At 36.8% G+C, this 23,679-nt stretch overlaps 1 protein-coding gene across 1 annotated transcript; it reads right to left on the reverse strand.

The window, feature by feature from the left end:
* Positions 1–403: 403 nt before the first annotated feature.
* LOC129266261 (GA-binding protein alpha chain-like) lies at positions 404–22,301 on the reverse strand. Its single transcript, XM_054904100.2, has 11 exons — positions 22,151–22,301; positions 14,458–14,605; positions 13,821–13,953; positions 12,547–12,631; positions 11,389–11,466; positions 10,487–10,627; positions 8,967–9,170; positions 7,055–7,099; positions 6,432–6,551; positions 5,359–5,551; positions 404–4,072 (listed from the first exon to the last, which is right to left on the reverse strand). Exons 2-11 carry the CDS (start codon positions 14,538–14,540, stop codon positions 3,874–3,876), a joined length of 1,281 nt encoding a protein of 426 aa, XP_054760075.2. The 5' UTR covers positions 14,541–14,605; positions 22,151–22,301; the 3' UTR covers positions 404–3,873.
* Positions 22,302–23,679: the final 1,378 nt, after the last annotated feature.

A 23,679-nucleotide genomic window follows, 5' to 3' on the forward strand; every position in this document is an offset into this window, starting at 1 on the left:
TACACTGACTTCAATGGGGCTAATTATGTATTCATGAATTCATAGCTTTGAGCCCATGGACCGATTCCCACCAAATTTGGGTTGTGGGTGTATTTCATCATGCTCTCCCAAAATATGGTATCAAAAACGCCGAAATGCAAAAAAGTAAAAATTGATGACGTCACACTTCTGTTCAGTAATATATTCCTCTTTTCTTCATATTTTCAAACAACTCAATTTGGTTGGGTTCCCCTTCAAAAATTTTCTGAAATTCATTTTCTTCTTAGATCTTTCGTTGAAGGATTCTATCATGAATCTCATTTCACCTCTCCTATGTTTATCTACTGTACACCATGATGTGGAATACCTAAGTAGTTTGTATCAAGCAAATTGTAACATTCATAATAACGAAACACACGAGCCATTTGATTTTGTTGAAATGATACATTACACTTTATTACATTATATTACATTGTAATATATACAAATATTACTTTCTATGCATTTTCTAATCGCAAGGAAATCCATCATTTACACGCAGCTCTAATTTGGTATAAATAATTAATTTAAAAGCAATGTACAAATTGAATTCATACATGTAGCAAATGGTGCATTCTCATGAAAAAAAAAAACACAATTGTATGCACCGAGTAATACATGTAGAACAAAACAAAATTACATGTAAGCATATTCATAAAAAATTGAGATAAGGCAAAGAACCTTCAGAAAACGCCAGAGCACACTGGCAGAAAAAAAAATTGAGTAACGCTTTAGGTACACAACTTTCACAAGATCAAAATCAATCTTTCTTTTGATCCTCAAATTGGCTATCATCTTTAATTTTCCAGTCACCCCCCCCCCCCCCCATAAGGACTTTAAAAATTGTTGTTTTTCTCATCCGACCAACTAAAATTTGAAAAAACAGGGTCGCTATTATTTTTTCCTTTTATTTCTTTTAGCAGACCCAAAATATACAAATGCAATGTTTTTGTGAGAAAATGCCAGATGTGGGTGAAATATCTGTTTAAATTTGTATTCAATGGCTGGAAAAGCACTTAGTTATGTGTTTTGACCTGTTTGACTGCATAAATAAATCATCCCATATGTGATTTTCTTTGTGCAGTGCAGGAGTGAAGTTATTACAAAAATAACAAGAAAATCGAATTTGCTTTCTGGTTTTGGGCTTACATGTATGAGGGCAACATGACAAATAGTTTTTTCAAGGCCTGATGAGGAAAAAAAAATAAAAAGAGGGAGAAAATGAAAGATAGAAGGGACACGAGTATAAAAATGAGAGATAGGAGTCGTCTAACTCTATATTATCCCCGTTATTAAACCGAGAAATAGATGACGTCACTTAGAAGTCATCTTTATCCCCAAAAGAAATGTGTCTCCAGTGTCTTAAAGTTCAAGGTATTTGTGCAAGTATTAAATGCTTGTTGACAACTTAATTGGGTTTTTCCAGACATATAAACAACACACAAGTTTGTGAATAGGATATGCAAATATAATAAGCATTTTGAGCAACATAAATTATTGGTCCAATAGTTCACTAGCGAATACAAAGTTTTATACATGGAATAAACAATTAAATCTGCCACCTGAATGAGTACAATGGTATTGCTGTGCAAGAAGGAAGGAAGAGCATAATTCTATATAGCTATACATCAATACCATATTCTGTGTAATACTTTCACTCACTTCTGACTTTTGTCTGGTAAATTCATCCTGATGCTGTGTACAAAGAGGTTCTGTTGTTTTTTTTCCATTCTGGAATTTCTGGATCATAACCTAAATTTAGGTGGTGTTTCCTTATCAAGCTGTGCATAAATTCTGGATGAGTTTACGCATGGCTGCTGACCCTTTCTTTAGTGTTATCGGTACATCAGACTCACAGTCATCTGGTGGGTGTTTCATAAAGCTGTTTGCATGAGTGCCTATACGGACGGAATGGTGACCCTTTCTTGTCCAACATGATAATCCCTATGTTCATGTAAGTTACCACCTAAAAACATGGTCCTGTCGTTTGTAAAGTCATGAGCTTCATGAAACACCCACCAAATTCCACCAGCTCCAGATGACATCCGACTAATGTTTGCATCTGAATGAAAAGTTTACGATATCTCAAAATTATTTGACTGCAGGAGATTCACTCCCACTCGGAACATGGAGCTTGGGTATGTCACAAGTACGGGCAACCAGGGTCCCGTAGGTTAGCGATTGATTGCACGCTTGATTTTTACAATTGATTGTACATTGTAGTCAGTGGAATCAATCGTAGAAATATGTTCTACGATCATTGCTAATTTTTGTGTTACGGGCCACATGTGGGTGTTTCACACATCTGCCTGTACAGTTACTTACAGATGACATTACTACGGGCGTAAATTAATGAAATCATGCTATTCAAGTAAGGGGGATGACACAATAGTTCATCCCCTGCCCCCCCTCCCCCGAACAATAGATTTACTGCTTGAATTTACACCAATGGACATTCCGCACGACTGGAACATGTTCTGAGGTGCTCGGACAGCTAAGAATATATAATTTATCTTGAGAGAGGGCCACCAGTCGTGCGTAAAGTCACACATGTACATAACTTACAAACAGCTTATGAAACAGCCTCCTTCAACAAGTAGGACAGAGGCTATGCGTACCTTATGAACATCGTTGTAAAACACAATCCTGAGTATTGCTAGTGAGCGGGTGGGTGTTTCATAAAGCTGTTCGTAGGTTAGGAGCGACTTAAAGAACGACTGGTGAACCTTTCTTATGCGCTAAATAATCACCAACAAACATTTAATGGTGAATATCATTTACCACAAGAAAGGATCACCCATGTGACCTACAATCAGGTACCTACATGTAATAGAGAGAAGGCCAAGATAAGCGGTTCCCAAATCAAGATTTGCAACACCACACAATGGCTGTCTAAAAAATACTGATGCTGGCTCCAAAGTTTTGGAGGTATCCAGTCCACAGTATTGGACTGACAGACAAATATGACATAGCATTGAGGCTCAAAATTCTAGTATGTAACAATCAACATGTCATAAGGTTTGTCCTACATTCCTGCAAGGATTTCACACAAGGTTATCTAGGGGAAATTCTGGATGGAAATGAACACTGCCATGTTGAGAAAGAAGAGAGTTCAATATTGCTACAATGTGCTTCGGAAAAGTGCAATTATCACCATGATGTCATATTCCCTCATTTCACTGTTCTGAGAGATTGTCATTCTCCAATTTTTTGACGAAGCAAATAATGAGGACATTGGTGATGTGATATTCAGCTCTCGAGGGAAGTCTTGAATGTCCTCTCGAGGATGTGCCAAAGCCATAGGTTCACCAAAAGACCATTCCTACAGCTCCTACTGCTCAACAGTTGATATCCTCATATTGTCCGAAGCCATGGCATCACTACTGGCATGCCTTAATTCAGGTTGTTGACATTCCTCGCCTAGTTCTGCAGACCATTCCTACTGCTATGCAGTTGATATCGTCAGTGTTCTGAACCAGGTCATCACTGCTGGCACGACTTAACTTACTTTGTCGACATTTCTTGACTAGTTTATTGAGTTCTGCAGACCATTTCTACTGCTAAGCAGTTGAAATCGTCAGTGTTCTGAACCAGGTCATTACTGCTGGCATAACTTGACTTAGTTTGTCTACATTCCTTGACTAGTTTATTGAGTCTCGCAGACCATTCCTACTGCTATGCAGCTTATATCGTCACAGTGTTCTGCACCAAGCCATCACTGCTGGCATGACTTGACTTAGTTGGTTGGTTGACAATCCTTGACTAGTTTAATGAGTTCCACTGCCAAGTATCCTTCAGGCTCCAAAGATCACAGATAAAAAGCCATTAAAGTTCACCAAAAGACCATTCCTACTGCTATGCAGTTGATATCGTAACAATGTTTTGCACCAGGTCATCACTGCTGGCATGACTTAACTTAGTTTGTCGACATTCGTTGACTAGTTTATTGAGTTCTGCTGCCGAGTATCCCATAAGGCTCCTAAGATCACAGACAAATTTGTAGACAAACCTCTGACCATGGACCTTGGCTATCATGTCACCATCGTAGTAATATCTAGAGAGGGAAAGAGAGAAGACATACCCTCATACAATATACAAATAGCGAATAGGCATGAGTGCGATGGTGCGAGGTTTTGCATGAGGTGAAAGAAAGATGCTCTATTCAACGAGGCGAGAGCCGAGTTGAATAGAGCGTCTCTTTCTTTCACCGAATGCGAAATTTCGCACCATTGCACGAATAAGAATATTCGCTATTTGTGTTGTACAACGCCTCGGAATTTAGCGAAAAAAAAAACAACAACCACAGTATTCCCTGCAGTAATCTACGAAAAGGAAGCAAAAATATTGAAAGCGAAAAGTAAAATCCCACAAGCGCACATGTCCTTGGGCAGCATTGCGCATTTAGCCAGCAGGCTATACGCGTATTTCACCTTCATTTTTACTGCGCAATGAATTAAATCGTATTGTGACGTCACCTCCTAAGGCCGTGCAACGGTACATTTTGGATGGTACGTCTTGTGTGCAACGGTACGAATGTTTGACATTCAGCCTCCCATTTGCTCGCGTACAACAAGCTAAGTAGGCGTTGTACAACATGGTATTATCTCTTCTCTTACACCCACTGATTTAAAAATGTACTCTTTATTGTAGATCTGCCTACCTGTAGTGATTAAGCAAGAAAATGATCATTTTGAAAATGTGGTATTGCAAATTCATAGACATCTGAAATAAGTCTTACAGAATTTGTTTCCAACTATAAGCATTTCGGATGGATTATTTTGACATCAGAAATGGAAGTAAATGTAGAGCTGAATCCAGGTTAGAATCTAATGGGCAACCGTAACTCAAGACAGCTCCACTGCGGTAGGTTCAGACCTGCCAACCTGGGAATGAAAAACTGTATTCTGTGACAAAAAAACTGTATTTTCCCCAAAAAAAGTGTATACATATTCTGGTTCTGGAATTGTGGATGGCTTACTGAGTTCATTTTGGAAACTGGGACGAGCCATGATCTTGATATTAAAGAAAACTGACATTTTTGAAGGACATGACTCTCCCCAACAACACGAGGGATACATTTACTGCAAAATCGTATACATCTTGATGAATAACTGAACAAAAACATAAACTGCCTTTCACAATAATCAATGTCTACCACCGTATTTTATTGTATTGATATTCTGTCAAATACAGAAAACGACAACCATATGTATATACAAAGATCGTCATATCAGTAAAAATGGATGGCTTACTCAGTGTAGACAACATACAGCAATGTTTTACAGAGGGGTCCCTAAATAACCATCACCAGATAAATATTCTCTCTCTCTTTTTTTTTACCTTAATGCTCTGCTGAGCTTCTCATAGTTCATGGACGGTTTGTTCTTCCTCTCTCCCCACTTCTGAGCGACACGCTCCGGATCGTTGAGTCTGAACTCCCCGTCGGCCCCAACCCATGAGATGCAATCCATGGCGTCCTTGTCTGTCAACAGCTCTAATAAGAACTGCCACAGCTGAATCTGACCATTGTTACCTAGAAACGAAAAAGCACAAGTACATAGACATGTCACGGCTCTGTGGATCAGTCTCCGGACTTTGAAACATACCTAAAAGCAGAATGCATATGTAGGGGGGTTATGGCTCAGTGGATTTGTCTCCGGACTTTGTACCACAAGGTCGGGGGTTCGCATCCCACCAAAGCACTTCACTTGCCATTCAGATCGTGATGAACTGGGCAGTCTTATATTGAAATAATAATTAATGTATTCATTATAAAGGGCAGAGTTATAATAATCCTTTTGCGAGATGGATTTTACAAGGATTTTAAAAAATATTTTGAAATCAAGTACTATGTATCATTCCATGTTTATAACCACTGGAAGTGGTGCAGAAGGTTTGTTGTCACAGTTATTCAGTTAACTGCTTCTGCCCCTGGCATTCCAGAGGTGAATTTATATTGTGTTGATAATTCTTGGTCTTAGATAGATAGATAGAAAAATAGGCAGACAGATAGAAAGATAGGCAGATAGATAGATAGATAGAAAGATAGATAGATAGACAGACAGACAGACAGACAGACAGACAGACAGACAGACAGACAGACAGACAGACAGATAGATATATAGATAGACAAATAGATAGATAGAAAGATAGATAGATAGACAGACAGACAAACAGATAGATAGATAAACAGAAAGATAGATAGATAGAAAGATAGATAGATAGAAAGATAGATAGATAGATAGAAAGATAGGCAGATAGATAGACAGACAGATAGATAGATAGATAGATAGATAAACAATAAATAAAACAGCAACTACAACTAAAACCAATAAAAGTACTACTACTAATAATAACAGCAATAATGGTGAAACAAATGTAAATTTGGAAACCATATGAACAGGGGATCCTACCTGTCCTGTTTCCAGGTGAGAATTTGTCGTCTGTACTGCTACTTCTCGATACCGCACGAGGGCGCTTTGATGCGGGTGTTTTGGCAGGAAGGGAACCGTTTACCGTTTCAGTGACAGATTCTGAGTGAAAATACCAGTGACATTGATTTTAGACAGAGCATGCTCATCACTATTATATGGTCACTATGAACATAATCTCATATCAGTGAAGCACAGAATAAATATCAAGACCAACACAAAGATTAAAGATGTCATTTATTTGGCTTACCTCCAAAATCTATTCAACCAAAGGAATCTATCTGACATAGCAGCATAAATTTGACTTAGTAAAAGATGGAAATAGCACTGTACATGCATGCTCAAGTAAGTAATTCATTACTTAAAACAATGAATTTATGTAATTTACGTCATGTATCTAAAAAAACATTTTGAACAAACATGCATTTTAGATGTTGATGTTGCTGGCCGTCCATAGTTGTGATTGATCGGATCAATCGCAACTACATGGAGATCTACAATGGAATGGTGACAATCACTGATTTTCAAGACTTTCTCATGAACTCATGGATTGCTAGCTGCTACATTATTTCAGCTTTAAAGATATAAAGGATGGTTCAACGTACCTTCCGCTGCAATAGCCATCGATGTAGATCCACACTGATCAACAGCTGAATAATAAAAGAAAATCAAACAAAATGAACACATCTATATGCTAAGATTCAATTCAATTCTTTATTCCATTTCCATTCAAAACATAATACAAAGTAATATAAAGTAATACAAATCAAGTACAATTTTACAGATGAGCATTCTTACTTCGTAAAACAAAAAACAGTATAATATTGAGCATAAATGGAAATGAGAGGGGTCCACTAAAAAACAAAGCTTGTAAAGTGTGGATCCCCCTTTGAAATGAAGAAAATATAATCGACTTATTCATATATTTTACAGATGAGCATTCTTACTTCGTAAAACAAAAAACAGTATAATATTGAGCATAAATGGAAATGAGGGGGGTCCACTAAAAAAGCAAAGCTTGTAAAGTGTGGATCCCCCTTGGAAATGAAGAAAATATAATCGACTTATTCATATATGCGTATATATACAGGAAAGGAAAAAGAGAAAAATTGGGTAAGCATTTTCAAGGGGGGGGGGGCACTGCCTCAATATTGGTATACACATGTATGACCACAAAAATGCTTAAAGAGGGTACTTGAGTGCCGGTGGTAGTGGGTGGGGGGGAGGGTCAAGACTCACAAAGCAAGTAATAAAATAAATAATACCTCTTTACGGGGGGGGGGGGGACTGCCTCAATATTGGTATACACATGTATGAACACAAAAATGCTTAAAAAGGGTACTTGAGTGCCGGTGGTAGTGGGGGGGGGGGGGTCAAGATATCTCTTTACGAAAGAGGAAAATATTGATGGAAAAGGCTATATTTGTGGAGCTAACTCATTCAAAGTCAATTCAAACTATCGTTCCCCACAATATATTTGTCCTGATTTTTGTGTGATTCCTTGATTATGGGTATGTTATGAGTATGACTATCAATATCTGGGAGAAATCTATGATTGAAGCACTGGATAGGACAATACATATATTTGACAAATCAAAATGCATCAAAGGGTATTTTTTTACATAGGTAGCACATCTCCAGTGATATATCTAAGTGGCCCAAGGCCCATGATATTGAGAGAATGGACAATATCCACTAATATACTAAAGCTTCATTCCTAAATAATGAGCATGCATATCGTAAAGTGGGATGAGAATGTCAAAACAATACTTTGTAAGTGATTATATCAGAGCAATTTTCCCCAAATTTTCCCATTCATAATAAAAACTTCTTGAGTTCTTTTTTTTTATTAGAATTAAATTGGGCAAGGGAAAGTTGGACATAAATATATGGCATTGCCCTCTTTTAAAGGAAGGAAAGTAATAATCCAATGTCCAATTGCAGAATGTTTCAACTTTTGGGTTTCTATATCCCTCTTGAATTAAAAATTTATGTTCTTAACTGTAGAGGAGGTACGGTTATAACTTATCTTTACCCATAATTCATCCATATAGTTTTATATTATCTATATCAAATATTTTTTGATCGCTCATGTTGCATGCTACACCCCTTTATATTACAAGTACTTTATTATTATATTAAAGGATTGGTATAAATAGACTACGTTATCAGATAATTTTCGTCACTTTATAAAGAGTTGCAGCGGCACTCGAAAGCTCGTGAACTTGTAAGCTAGTGAACACTTTTTGCGAGAGTGATCACAAATTTCATTGTTGACCATAGTAGATTGCGAGACAAATGAATACCCTCTAGCGAATACTTTATTATTGTTTAGTATTTAATAGATATTGAAAATCAACCATTGGAATTGGAACAGGAGGCTTCATGCCACAGTAATTCAGTTAAATCTTTCTGCCCTTGGTGTTTCAATGGTTGATATCTTTTATTTTGTATTGTTTATACTGAAATGTATTTTTTGTATTATTTGCCGAATAAATAATAATAATAATAACTCACTACTCCTCATAAGCTCTAGATGAGTCCAGAACAGATCGGCAGATTCTTTGGGGAACAGATCGCAGAATTCTTTCTTCGTAAGACAGCACATCTTATTCCCCGTCATGATGATGTTTTTAACATGATCTGCAGATTCGGTAGCGAACTCTCCTGCTGCCCATAATAACCAGTGTAATGTTTGGTCTTCAGTCCATAGTTGTGGATCTAGATTTATACATTTAAAAAAATGAAAAGATGAGTGGAAAAAGAGCGTAACAGTGATGTATTTAACGGTTCCATGACATTTGCTTCGGAGACCATTGCTCCGCTGTAAATTCTGCACACTAATGGAATTTCCAACTTCAACTCTTGATTTACCACTATACCCTATCCTAAACCTAACCATAAACCTTGCATAAAACCCTATTGCAACCCTAACCCTAACCTTGTATCTCAGACAAAATACAGCCTGGAGCAATTGTTTCAATTGTCGCCGGAGCAAATGTCGCGTCACAGTTTTTAACATGATCTCGGCCCTGAAACATGAAACCTAGCAATTGATCGTGGGACTGATTTGCAAGAGATCATCCACAATAATAAATTTATACAATCAATCGTAGAAATCAATCCCACAATCCATTGCCCACAGAACTTACCAATGCTATGATTGTCACTGTATTTTTACTGTTCAATTTTGAGGGGGCCTGAAAAATTGTGTTTTCCAGGAAATTCTGTAAACTCTGCATTCTTCCCAAATCCCTATTGCAGAAAACTGGGGACTCAGATTCTATCCTATCCTATTTTGAATCCTTAAATCAAATTTTTCTTTAAAATTTTGAAAAACATTTAAAAAAAAATCATCATTCTTACAAGTATAAATATCCCATTTCTTGAGGGGAAAATTATATTTAGTGTCACTTTCCCATCAAAATTCCTACTAAATAGGATAACAATAATAATAATTGGATAATACCAATCTATAACTGCTCAAAGTGCTTCACAATTATTACTACCCGGTCACTGGATTCATAGCTTTTTAAGCAGCCTGTTTGGCGCACACTTCCTAAACCAAGGACAATGACGGTTGTTTCCTACCAGTACCCAGTTAGCACCTGGGTGGAGAGTGGCAAAGTGTAGATTGACGCCTTGCCATAAGGACACTAAGCCATGGTGGGATTCGAACTGACAGAGTCAGAACCGGTACACCACGAAGCTTCCAGAAAAGCCTACCAATTGGCAGATCTGGGCGCCGTCTTACAAAGAGTTACCATTGATCCAATCAACTCTATGGAAATCCATCAATGCCATATTTTTTCTGCAGGAAATTTGCGAAATGTCCTTTGTAAACAATGGAGAACACACCAAGTTGTCCAGAAATCAATGAATTTATGGATATACATTCATATCTAGAAAATCTTTTGAACAAACATGCATTTTATATGTTGACTTTGCTGGATTTCCATAGTTGCGATTGATCGGATCAATCGCAACTCTTTGCAAGACAGGCCCCTGATAACAGGTTTGTAATCCAAATCTCTTACCATAAGGGATATTGAACTTATCCTGTTCATCTCTATAGTTACTGCAAACGATCCATCTCGTCACCTGTTCTTCTTCTACTTCGTCCCCTACAGCGCCCTCTACCAGCTTCAGGCTGTCATCATCCATGCTCTCGACTGGTACTATAAAGGCATTGAAAAAAAAATCAGAACATAGCAATAAATCCAACCAGTTTAGACAAAAAGGATAAATAGTTCCCCCCCCCCCAAAAAAAAAAAAAGCAAACACTATTAATGACTTGGTCTATCAAAATTAAACTACTAACACAGGTTTGGTAGTAGGGCAAGACTAGCAAAATTTAAATGCATAAAAATACTTATGTACATGTATATACCCATAATACATCAGTGAAAATGAAAGGGAACATTTCTGTTACCTATCTTCTCATGTCTGCACCCAACTCTGCCAAACTTTGCATGTGGCAATATGAAGCAGCAACAAACTGCACTAGTATGCTGTACATAAGGAGATTGCATGGGGAATGATATCACCTTCAATTTGGTATGGTTTGATATTTCATGACAAAAAAAACGTATGTATAAAAGTTAAGGAAATTTGCAATTTCATAAAAGTGTCAACCCCTTTTTACACCCCCCCCCCCCCTCCTTTTATTATCACACAAAAACAGACTACTCTCTATAATATCAAAGATATAAGCAATTCCGTAAAATAACTGAAGGTCCGACCCACAGGTTCCTCAACTTTCAATTCACTTCATCAGCTGCCCAAGACATGATCATTTGAGGGCATTACGATTTTACATAAGAGCTAGAAAACATGGACAATTATTGAAAGGCCCAACATAAAGGGGGACAGGCAGAATCTCCCTAATGGAGATCTTTCAGAAGAACGTGGACAAAAATTAGATTTTTTTTTTCTTCACCTTCTGCAATCATGGGTACCTCCACAGTTTCAATGATTGGTTTCACAATGTCAACGATGTTTAACCGAGGCTTCACTCCTAGAAATAGAGAAGAGAAAATATTTGAGATTAGAGCATTTCGGAAGAGTCTCAAGGGATGGCAAAGAGAAGAGTTTCATTGAACTTGTTACATGTATCACTCTTTACGTTAATGTGACAAATGAGCATAGGTGTTGTGAGCATGTCAGTTGCTTGAGTGGGCAAACTGTAAAGATTAGAGAATGATAGCCTTTTTCAAATTGATATCAAACCAAATGAAACTGGTCCCCAAACTAGACTTTTAAAAAACAACTATCAAACTCCATTACAATGATTTCATGACGATGGTGATAATGATATTGATATGGAGAAAGAATACATATATATATTTTGGGTTTCATAACATACTTTTAACGGAATTTACAATTCATATTCCTGGTGCAAAATACCTAAGCTAATGACACAATCCTTCGAACAGTGCCCCCTCACCTACACTAACCAAATCATAATAAAGAATAGGCAATTATATAGCACCCATATAGAAATTCTCTAATCCGAGGTAAAATATGGGAACTGTTGCTGCACTAGCACCATGACAGACATGCCAACCATTACCTTTTTAGAGTATTTGTTCCTCTTTTTTACTATAAATACACCAATACTTTTTTGTATGATTTGTTACTTATTTTTAAATTTCTGATCATGGTGTATGTATTATACACAGCGCGTGACACTAGCGCCGGTCCGACAGTCCCAAACCGGTAAAAATCACTTTAGGGCCAGTATTCTTGTTGCATGAAAAGAACAAGTGAATTCTTGCCTACAAGCACATGTTTAACAGGGTGAATTATCAAGTTTTCAAGTAGAGTAATATCACCTTTTTTTCACCGATCTCATTACAACAGAATGGCAATTGTTATGTTTAGACAAATTTATAAAAATACTCTTTTTTGTCAAAAAATACTTTTTTGGGGTTGTAGAAGGTTGGCAGGTCTGCCATAAGCATCTCTGGACGGAGTGTGGGCTCAATAAGATATCACTATAATCATTATTGTAATTACCCCTGCTTTCGCTCAAGTTGTCGTTTCCAGCACTGTGCATTCAAAAAATTTTAAAACGTTTTCTTACAATTGAACTTACCCTGATTAGAAATGACCTGAACACTAAACTGGACCACTCCCTCGGCTGAGATACCTTGCTCCAACAAACTCTTATCCTCAATCAGCTATACAGAAGAGATATAAAAACAAAATTAAAAATTGAAAAACAGTCATGTAGATGCAAATACATTTTTTTCTGTCTTATTTCAACTTTAAAATAATATTTTAACAAATTTACTTGTAGACCAGGTGGGTGTTTCATAAAGCTGTTCGACTGGAACATGTCATTAGGTCATAACTCAATTACATAGGGATATCACATAGTACATGAAAGGATAACCAGTCGTGCGCAAAGTCATTCGTATCTTACGAACAGCTTTATGAAACACCCACCAGGATCTGTTGTAAAAGGAACAAACCCAGTTGTATTTAGAGAGGCCGCACTGCCATTCATCTCTTATGCTGTAAACCAAGAGGCATTTTTTACCTGCTTGCAGGGTGCACACTCACTTTTAATGTATATAAGTGGAATTTCAAATTACTTCACCATGGCACCTCGCACTGATACACAGAATAATTTCATACCGGATAGCTTTGAAGCTGCTGAAAGGGATTATTCTTCAAGGTTCAAGGTGGATGGGTCAAATACTATGGCCCGTATTCTGAAGTCAGGTTTAACTTAGACCACAGTCTGACTCATTGCTAAAATTATGGGAAGCCATAAATCCAAAATTTCTGTTTATATTGTATATTTCTTATGTTTACTATTTTGTTTCATTTTGCTTTCATAACGAAGAAAAATACTTCAGTTACCATTCCCAGACAATTATGAACAATTTGGGTGTCAAATGAGTTAATAAATTGAATGTGCATTGTAAGGGATTTGTGCTCCAATTGGCTCTCTATAGTTAAACCACAACTTTAAACCAGGGTTTAATTTAAACCAGACTTTAGAATACGGGCCTATATGTCATGTGTTGTATAACTAACATGACGATAATGATTATTGTTAACATTATTACCATAATTATCATCATTTCTCATGCCAGCCATTCCTGGGGAAAATATCAGTCTATTAATTATGCAATGAATCAGGCCTGTTACTACGTCAATGCATAAATTATCTCCTCTTGTACATAGTTAAAGCCACAAGAAAGAGATTTCCATAAAACCATTACCCACAACAAAATGATTAAGATAATTTATGCCCTGACATATCAACAGAACTGACGCACCACATATAAATTGAAAGTTTTTTTTTTTTTTGGATCCCCGTAATTATAATGCTCTGAAACCAAACTGGTCTATACTTACAGTAGCTGTGTTTTGAAGGTATATTTCATGTTCATCTAGTTTACACTGTAGTCTCTGTCCCAGCATTTTCTTTAGATTGGATAACGGGAGGGCAATGTCCATCATCTGGGTTATCACATTCTGAGAGGATATGCTGCATTAAAATAAACAAAAGAACACTTTAAAAAACAGTAAAAGCAACTTAACATGATGAATTATTATTAATAAATATATCACTGTCCATATAATCATCAACAAATTTTTTACATGTTTTGAAACAAGAAACAAATTCTTACAAAAGTATTGCCCATATAATTGAAAATGTCATAACTTTGTCATTACAATGATCATCATCGTCATTGTCATCACTAACGGTATTCACCACTATCATTATCATTATTAATATCATATTATCATCATTATATACTCTTGTTATTATCAATATTAGCATCAGATTCAACTCATTACAACATCGATACAAGACAAATAGAAAGAAGAAGGAAAGAGGGAAGAAAATATTGAGACCAGAGGGGAGGAAAAATAGGATTTATGAAGTTGATCAGGACTATTAAAAGAAAATGGAAACAAAAATGTGCATCATGCTCTTTATTCCAATATTAATATAAATAATACCCATTTTGGGGCATGAAATGCTTACTTGATAACATCCACCTTTGCCTTCTTGTTCTTGTTTTTCCCAGAGTCCGATTCACTCTCCATTTCCTCTTCAGCTCTCTTCATCTTGGCGAAAACACTGACATACACTGATCTTAATCTGTCAGAGACACATGGATCTACATGTACGCCTATATTGTAAAAAAAAAATGTAAAGAATTGATAGATGTGAGATCAACTTAAAAAAAAAAAAAATAGTCTACCTTGTTAGATAAACAAGAAATGGTTAGAAATCAGCATTCCATTGATTTAAATTGAGAAAAGTCATCCTTCGGCAAAAAAAAAATGGAAAGGATTCCCTTCAAACTGCCATCACCTACCCCTTCATTTACTGCTCCACTAATGTTAAGAGGATTCTCTCTCTCTCATATGACATCAACCCATTTCTCTACAACATTGTGGGTATCAATGTGAAAAACTGCATAACATATGAGACAAAATATGGACTATTTTAGCTAGAAATTCTGCAATTATTTATGAACAAATTCCATTTTCAACATCTGCTCTGCGTGGCCCTGTCCCTGGCCTTTGGAGTTTGCAATGTGTTTTGTTTTGGGGCCACCTCCTTGAGCTCAAGGGCAGAATTGAAGCTCTGTCTTTGTCTGTGGCTGGCATGTCTGGGCCGGGATCTTCCTTCAATTCAGAAAATCAAAACATATTAATATTAATATTATTTTAAATTCCATTTGGCATACAACTACATGTATTATTAGAGTAAAGTGCCCAAATATCGGACACTTAAGTGTCACTTAAGCATAATTGGACCAAAACAAAAATACAATCATTGAATCAAATAAAAATCATGTGTATTTCCGTAGTACAAGTGTTGAATATTAATGTCATAAAAAAAATAGAATTGAAAAAATATGGTAAATGGAAATTATTTCACCAGAAGCTTGTTTTTTGCCAAATATCGGGCACGTAGAGTTGTGCTGCGATCAATTTTGGCGATTTAAATCGCGTTTGAAACCCCAAAATAATTGTTTGCTTATTGAGAAAATAACTTATTTCAGCTGTGCAAATGCCGATTTTAATCATTACTATCAATGATTTTGATATAGAAATAGGTAGACTCTAAATGATATCTATTTACCGGTACTTAACAAACGGACCTCTTTCGGCTCTAAACATTGAACATCTTTACTCAGCCGCACGCGACTTCGTTCTGAAAACGAGCACGCACGCGTCAACAGCACGCATTTCCAATTCAATCGGCTGATATGTCCAATGTTTGGGAGAGTGCCATATTTGGAAGGGTGTGGGGAACCCCCACAGCGGCCAAATGCAGATTTTCTTGTGATAGATCGAACATCCCCCTTCCGATATTTTTCTTGGTCATCGATCTTTTGGAGTCCATGCAGAGGGACATCAGACATAAGATTCTTTGGAAGTCAAAATTATCCCGATTTAACCCCTGGAATATTCTTTTGGAGCAGCAACTGGAACCTGGAACTACTGTGTGTGCAGTTCAATAGCAGGTATGTTCATGTACCACGGTATCTCTTGCATACAAGGTTCCCACCAGTGCAGGTCCCTGTAAAGTTAGACTGTGGCCTGTTGGGAGGTACATGTAGTTGAAGTCATTTCGTCCAATATTTGGAACCGTCCAATGTTTGGGGGTTTTCCTTTGTTTCATTTATTCTTAATCTTTCTTCCTTTTTTATTTTCCCTTTTCCCTTTTTTTCCTTTCATTTTTTTTTTACTAAGTCTTTATTTCTGCTTGTTTATTTCCCCTTTTTCTCTCTTTTTCTTTTCTTTCTTTTTCCCTTTTTCTTTCTACCTTCACTTTATTTTTTTGTAATCTTATTATTTCTTCCTTATTTTTCTTTCATTCATTCTTTTGTCTTTATATTTGTTTTTTCCCTTTTTCTTTCTTTCTTCCTTCCCTTAATTTTAAAATCCCCCCCTTTATTTTTCTATTTTTTATTCTTTGGTTCTTTTTTTTTGTTCATTCGCTCTCATTTTTTTAAATTTCTGCTTTCCGACACTTTAGTGTTTTATTTACTTTCTTTATTTCTTCTTTTTCTTTCTTTCGCTCATTTTTTTCTCCTTCGTTCTTTATATACTCTTTCTTTTTTCTGTCTTTCTTCTATTAATTTATAAAAATCTTTTTCTTTATTCTTTCCATTAATGCTTTTCGTTTTTTGTTTTTTTTCATTCATTCTTAATTTTTACTGCTTTTTTATTTTCCCTCTTTGTTTTTTCTCTCTTTATTCTTTGTTTCATTTTCCTTGTTCTCTCTTCCTTCACTTTTTACATTTTTTTTCCTTCCTTTTCTCTTTCTTACCTTCTTTCATTTGTTTTTTTTTCTAACTTTTTTTCGGTTCTTTATTCCTTCATTTTATCCTCTTTTTTTTCTGTTTTCCTAAGTTTCTTTATTTTTACTTCAGTTTTATTCTTCTTCACTTTATCATTGACATTTCTATTTCTTTCTTTTATTCATTCTTTTTTTTTTCTTTTAAGTTCTTTTTTGTTTTGCTTGCTTAGTTTAATTCTTTCATACTCTTTCTTTCTTTCATTATTTTCTGATCTGATCCTTTCATTATTTTTATTTCTGCTTCATTCTTACCCTTTTCTGTCTTCTTACTTAGATCTTTCTTCCTGTTTTATTATTTATTTGTAGTAGAACCGGTACTAGACCAAAAGCTTCGGTCTCTGTTATGTTGGTTGTTCAGCTGAACTCCGTTGGCTTCACTCACCAAATACAGAGACCGAAGTTCTAGCACGATCTGTACAGGGGACTCAATGGCCATATGTTTATGTGTATTAAGTTCGGACAAAACAGGGCAGTGAAGTTGCGCGTCAGCCGAGGTGAGTCACTGTTTTTGTTCCTTTTAACTTGATTTTCCCCGTTTTTTGGCAATTAATGCAAAGAGGGAATATCAATTTGCATTTCTGTCGCGTTAATTTTCAAAAAATTGATTCATTAAAGACAAAAATTGAAGAGCCCCGACGGGGGGATTTTGCATTGTAAGTAACCCTGTAACCGATTCTCGGATCGGCGGCCGATCTCGATCTAATCACTGCTGATCGGTTGTTTTATGCCGATCGCCGATCATAGCAAATGTATCGTCATGATCGGTTGCGAAATTCACCGCGCCGGGCCAAAGTTGGCTGCGCTAGTCGGCCATTGTTGCTGTGCGCTAGCTGTGCTAGCTCTTGGTCGACTGCTGCAACGCAAGCCGATATGACTGCAACAGAGAAATGGTTGTTTTGATGTCCTTAGATGTCCTTAACTGAGGTCATCAATTGCTCCGGGGTTACCACAAATAGAGATTTAAAAAAATACCTGTTGCCATGCAGAAAACCGCGGATTAATTGGAGTCGCGTGCCCCAAATCATTCCACATTCTTCTAAACAAAAAAAAGATTTACAGTTCACTTTTTTTCTGCCCAGCTAGCGCCAGTTGGCTGGCTACGCTCGTAAATTACTTCCACCACCGTGCACAAGAATGTTATCGCGACCTCCAAAGTCTGAGCCCATCATGTTCTCTGTTTTGTTTCACGTTCTCAAAATTTGTTATTTCACTTTCTGTAATATGATTTCAAAAAATAAAAGGAAACTTGGATGTGTTTTGAAAGCATGTTTATGTTTTAAATCAGTCTAAGAATATGAAAAGCATGTTTACATTTTCGTCTTTCCATTGTTGTGCATGCCATGGGTGTGATACTGTGATATGAATACAGCGCTGAAGGATCGGAGGAAACACAAGACTAAAAAAAAAAAGACCACGTGTACGCATGCAACATCACATCGAGGTACTAGGCGGAGCTCCATGCTGGCCGTCCTGATATGATGACCTGGGAATTCAAAGATTCAGTGAGCTCGAGAGAGAGAGAGAGATGGGGGAGAGAGACTGACTACGGGTACCGTACGAGGGGGAGAGAGAACGGGGGGGGGGGGCTGAAAGGAATGAGAGTAACGGTTTATGTTACTTTGAAATAATGCCAGATCGTAGCAATAGGGGGTCCGGGGACAGGGTAGTGATGTGCGTAGAACAATACATGCTGGAACTGAATTATTTTCGTGCGTCTTATAAGAAACGAAAATTACATGCTTTTTAATAGAGTATCAATGTTGATCTGTTATTATTTTGATTGAACTGGGCAACTATTAGTCGACATATAAAAGTGGGCTTATTCATTGCAATTTTTTGTCTCATAGGTCAAGTAGGGGATTTTTTTCCCCCGACTAATACATAAACCTAGTATGAGTTTTCGAGTTAAACAATACTTCTGTAGGTATGAACATTGTGTTGGTGACAATAATGGCGATGAAAAATATAAAAGTAAATGATAGGAAAGAAAAGTAGAAGGATCATGGCTGGTACACATCCCTGAATAATCATCTTTCGTAAGGGACGTACCAGATACCAGGGGGGGGGGAAGCTGGAAGTTTGAGTTCATGCAATTTTTTTCCTTTCTTTGAGCATTTTTTCCCCATTGAGACAAGGTTTTTTTTTCACCTTTGAGATGATTTGTCAGTGGACCAAGTTTTTTTTTTAACTCTGATGTTGAGTCAATTTTTTGATGTTGCTCATTTAGCAAGTCAAGTTTTTTTCAAACTTCCAGCCCCCTCCCCTGGATATCTAATGGTGCACCCCTAACAAATATGAACACCCTTTCCTGCCCACATCTCCTTCATTGACAACTTTGACCCCAGGGACGAGACTTGTTTAATATTTTGGAAACATCCACTTGAGAAAATCCCCCTAATCGACTGGTGTGCATTACACTCCAGTGGTTTTGTAAACAACGCTCGTGATATAAAGGAGATCTTGTCAGATGATAAATCCAATCAGCATTGAGTGCCGTGAATGGAAATTAGAGGGAACGATTCTCATTGGTCAATTCCAAGCAAGGAGGGCAGGGCTTCGCCAAAATTTACGAGCTAGCTCCAACTTACGGTCCCGCATGTCAGAGGGTCAGAATGAAGAGTTTTTCCCCCTGATTTTTTTTCCATCATCCCACATTTTCACACAGAAACATCAACACACATGATCTGTTACCAAAGTTGGGAACAGAAGCAACCAATCTCCTCGCAAAGCGTGAAAACTCCAATGTCAATTTCGATCTTTTACTTTCTCTTGCCTTTTATTTTTCGCTTGTGTTAATATAACTTTTAGGCCTGCATGGGAGTAAACATCGATTGATCGAATGGCGTGCCGCCAATCGCCAATCAATTAGCAAAATTTACACTAATCGAATGTTTGGCAGATCCCGATTATGACGTTGGGATAAATCGAATACCCAAGTAATAATAAAATGACAAGAAAACAATGATGACAGCGGTTTTTGAATACTTGATACAGGTTTAAAAATGATGTTACCAAGGTAATTTTTGAAAAATTATCAATGATTGTATCACATTCACAGTTACACACCAACACGAAAGAGCTCCGAAAATGTTAATCCCACCCGACCTGGCCCTCGATTCACAAAATAAGTCATTGTCTGCATGCTCAAAACAGAAAGTAAACACACAATCAGCTCACTTGAGCTGATTGGACCTTCGGCTTCGATAGCCAATGAAACTTTTGGGGAAACAAAGAAGAGGCCTAGTGGTTCCCTTATCAGGAAAGGTTGTGACTTCAGAAATAAATTGACCCCTCCCCCATCTGTGTGTGAGGGAGAGAGAGAGAGAGAGAGAGAAAGATAGGGGGTGGGAGCCGGAGAATTCCTTTCATATTTAAAAACAATGCAACCTTTTTTATATCCCGCTCATACAATCAAAACGACATTCCATCACGCGCCGCCTTCACCAGTACTTTCTCGATTAGTCTAAAAAATAGACCCAGTTATACATGTAGGTTCAAGTGATAAAAATTTGTAATTTTGAAAGGTATTTCAAATGAAATATTTTGCAAAACATTTTTTTTAAATACATGTGTAGCATCGTGGGGAATGCCACAAGTGGGGATGGGGACATGGTGTGGGCAAGGGATGATTTTTTTCAAGTGAAATGCTCCACCTGTGTGTCAGTCTCAAAGAATACTTCATGAATGAGTTGTTAAATACTAAGATGTCTTTGGGCTTTGGACTCGGCTGATCTGGGCTGATTCATTCATATGCAGGGGTGTGGCACTTGGAGGGATGCATGCATAATACCAGGGTACCAGCATTGATTTAGGAAAGATTTTCATTGGAATGATAAACTGAAAGATTTAATCTCATTTCATGTAATTTCTTTTGATATAAAAATCATGGAGAATGGGGGAAAGGGCCTACTTTCATTTATGATAAACATGTGACTTTGATGGGGATTTCTTCATGGGGGGTCACTATAAATATTGTGACTTAAAAGATGTGATTCCTGACGAACAGTCGAATCATTCAATTAATTTTTTCAGGAAATAATCGAATGGTAAAAATGACAATCGTCCCAGGCCTAAAATTAACTTTCACCCTTTTTTTTTGGGGGGGGGGGGCAAAGGGTGCTTTGAACGAAACAACTGCTCCAACACTCTGTTTCCCAATTTTGCTGTTACTTCAACATTTAATCATTCCTATTTTCATGATCAACGCTTGTTGAAAAAAAGAGCAACAACAAAACAAACAACAAGAAACAATGACTTCATACAAAAAACATACTTTTCTTACATTTCCGTCAGGCCTAATCAAATTTTAAATACCCACAGATAAAAGTTGGCATCATTCCACGAGGTTTACTCTCTGCTCTCTTTTTTTCTTCCATTACTCCCTCCGTCCCCTCTCCCCATCTCTCTCTCACACCTTCTCTCCAACTCTCTGTGCGGATTGGATCGGGAGTGTCTGCGTTGGCGTATTTATTAGATGAGCTCCGATGCTCCCTCCCTCTCCCTCTCTCTAGTGGTCGGCCGGGCTTTGGCTTGTGATGACGAATTTACAACATTATATGGGCGCGCTGTGAGGGCGGGAGATCCATTCTAACGCTGGTAGTGATACCAACCAGCTGGGTCATGTCGGCGTAGAACAATCGTAAATCACTGCCTTGCTTGACAGTGAAACCCAGACTTCCAGGGGATGAATAGATATGTGAGTAGTGCTTGGCATGCATGGGGTCAGCTAAGGACAATATGGGTCTGTTTATTGTGCTTGATAAACAAATAGCAAAATCCGATATTTACTGCCGATATTTTCGACCGATACCGATCATAGGGATAAGTATGTGCCCCCGATCATCCGATCCGATCAGAGCTCTTACTTACAGGGTTAATTGTAAGTCCCCTAATGGTGGCTGCACGATAGCGAGCCGTCTGTGTATGAGGAGAAATTTAAAAAATAAAAAAATGTTAAAAAACTCCTCGAAACAGACGGCTGCCTGCTGTCTAAACTGGTACCTGCTTTATTTTTTTTTCTTTTCATTTATTTTTACCCCAGTCTCCCAGAATTTTACTCTACAACTTCTCACAAAAAGTCCATTTGTAACCTTATTTAAAATTAAAGGTCCCTATCGTACCTTGCATGGCCCTTGCATTTTCGTCATAACGTTAGACATATCATTGAAACAACAACACATGCATTGTGACAAACCAAATTTAAAATTAAATGCAGAATGTTACTCAACGTACATGTACAGACAGTACAGAAATATCAACAAGTGGGACTGCATAGAATTTTTAAGACGCCAAGAACAAAGCAATTAGACACGTACGGAGATATTGAACCATACTGTGACTTTATTTTCTTCCTACTTACCAATACGAGTGGAAATTAACTGGAATTGTGTTTTCGCTAGCAAGTTAGCAGAAGTACCCGCTTAATATTTTCAAGTATTACGGTCAAAAAGGGCTTTAAATTCACAGCTTCCGGTTCCGATGTCACGGCTTTGACTCAAATTCGGCGACGCAATTTTCGCAACGCAAAATGCACGTCTAGTCGACTATCTACAATGAAGAGTTTAGATGCAAAAGGGGTTTATTAGGACGTTATCGGTCCACTTTTGGACCATTCCGAGAAAAACCATGTTTTTTATTCTCACTTATTCCAATATTCTTATGAGAAACTTAATTGTCATGATGTACTACCCTATCATGAGAACATAAAATTGGGTATAAAAGAAATCTACCTGCATGTCTTCAATTTTTTTCAAGACCTATATATATATTTTTTTTAAAATTATCATTGTGGACCTAACCCCTTTTGCAAGTAAACTGAAATGAATCCAATCTCTTTTGATTAAAAAAGAGATTTTTCTTTGCCACTTTCATATTCACGTTTTCATTTGAATTTCAAATTGTCTTTGGTACCCAGAAGGAAAAACCAGTTAGACCAGTATTTTTTTTTACTGGTTTCCAGTATATTTTTACTGGTTTCCAGTATATTTTTACTGGTTTCCAGTATATTTTTACTGGGCCAGTTGATTTTTAACTGGACCAGTAAAAATCAACTGGAGACCAGTTCCAACAACTGCATTCCAGTTGAAGCAATACCAGTTAAATTGTTCTTCCTCAAACTGATGCTACTGGTCCAATAAATGGTTTCCAGTAGATTTTTACTGGTTTCCAGTATATGTTTACTGGACCAGTTGATTTTTAACTGGACCAGTAAAAATCAACTGGAGACCAGTTCAAACATAGTAGTAATACCAGTTAAATTGTTTTTCATCAAACTGGTGTTGTACTGGTCAAATAAATAATGACTTTATTTCAAGTCAGATCATATGATTATGGAAAATGAATCTTGCAATTCAGAGACAGTTATTACTGTTATCATTTATCATTGTTATCATCATTCTTTTTATAATTATCATAATTATTATGATTATTATGATCATTAATTTTTGTTATCATTCTTATTACTGTTATCATTGTTATTTATATTGTAATTATTATTATTAATATTATCATAATTATTAAGTATTAACATTGTTTCCTTTTTTAAATGATTAAGATCAAAGCAAGATATATTCCTCTGATAGAGTCAACTGGTCTAAAGTAATTCATTGTTTGAAATTGAACTGGTCAAGACCAGTAATACCAGTATTTCTGATGATGCTGATCACGTGGTTTACCTCATTTGCATATTTCCTGTTTTTAAAAGAAAAATCAGGATTTATGATATCCTTGCAATGGCACTCATTGTTGTTTAAAAACTTTCAAAATAATTGGTGAACTAATTCACAATGAAAATGTGTAATTTCATACATCACATTTAAAATAACAGCAGAAAGATTAATTTACTAACCATCTTTTCCATCACATTTCACTGACCATGGTATATAACAA

The sequence above is a fragment of the Lytechinus pictus genome, chromosome 8 (assembly GCF_037042905.1).
Source record: "Lytechinus pictus isolate F3 Inbred chromosome 8, Lp3.0, whole genome shotgun sequence".
NCBI lineage: Eukaryota > Metazoa > Echinodermata > Echinoidea > Temnopleuroida > Toxopneustidae > Lytechinus > Lytechinus pictus.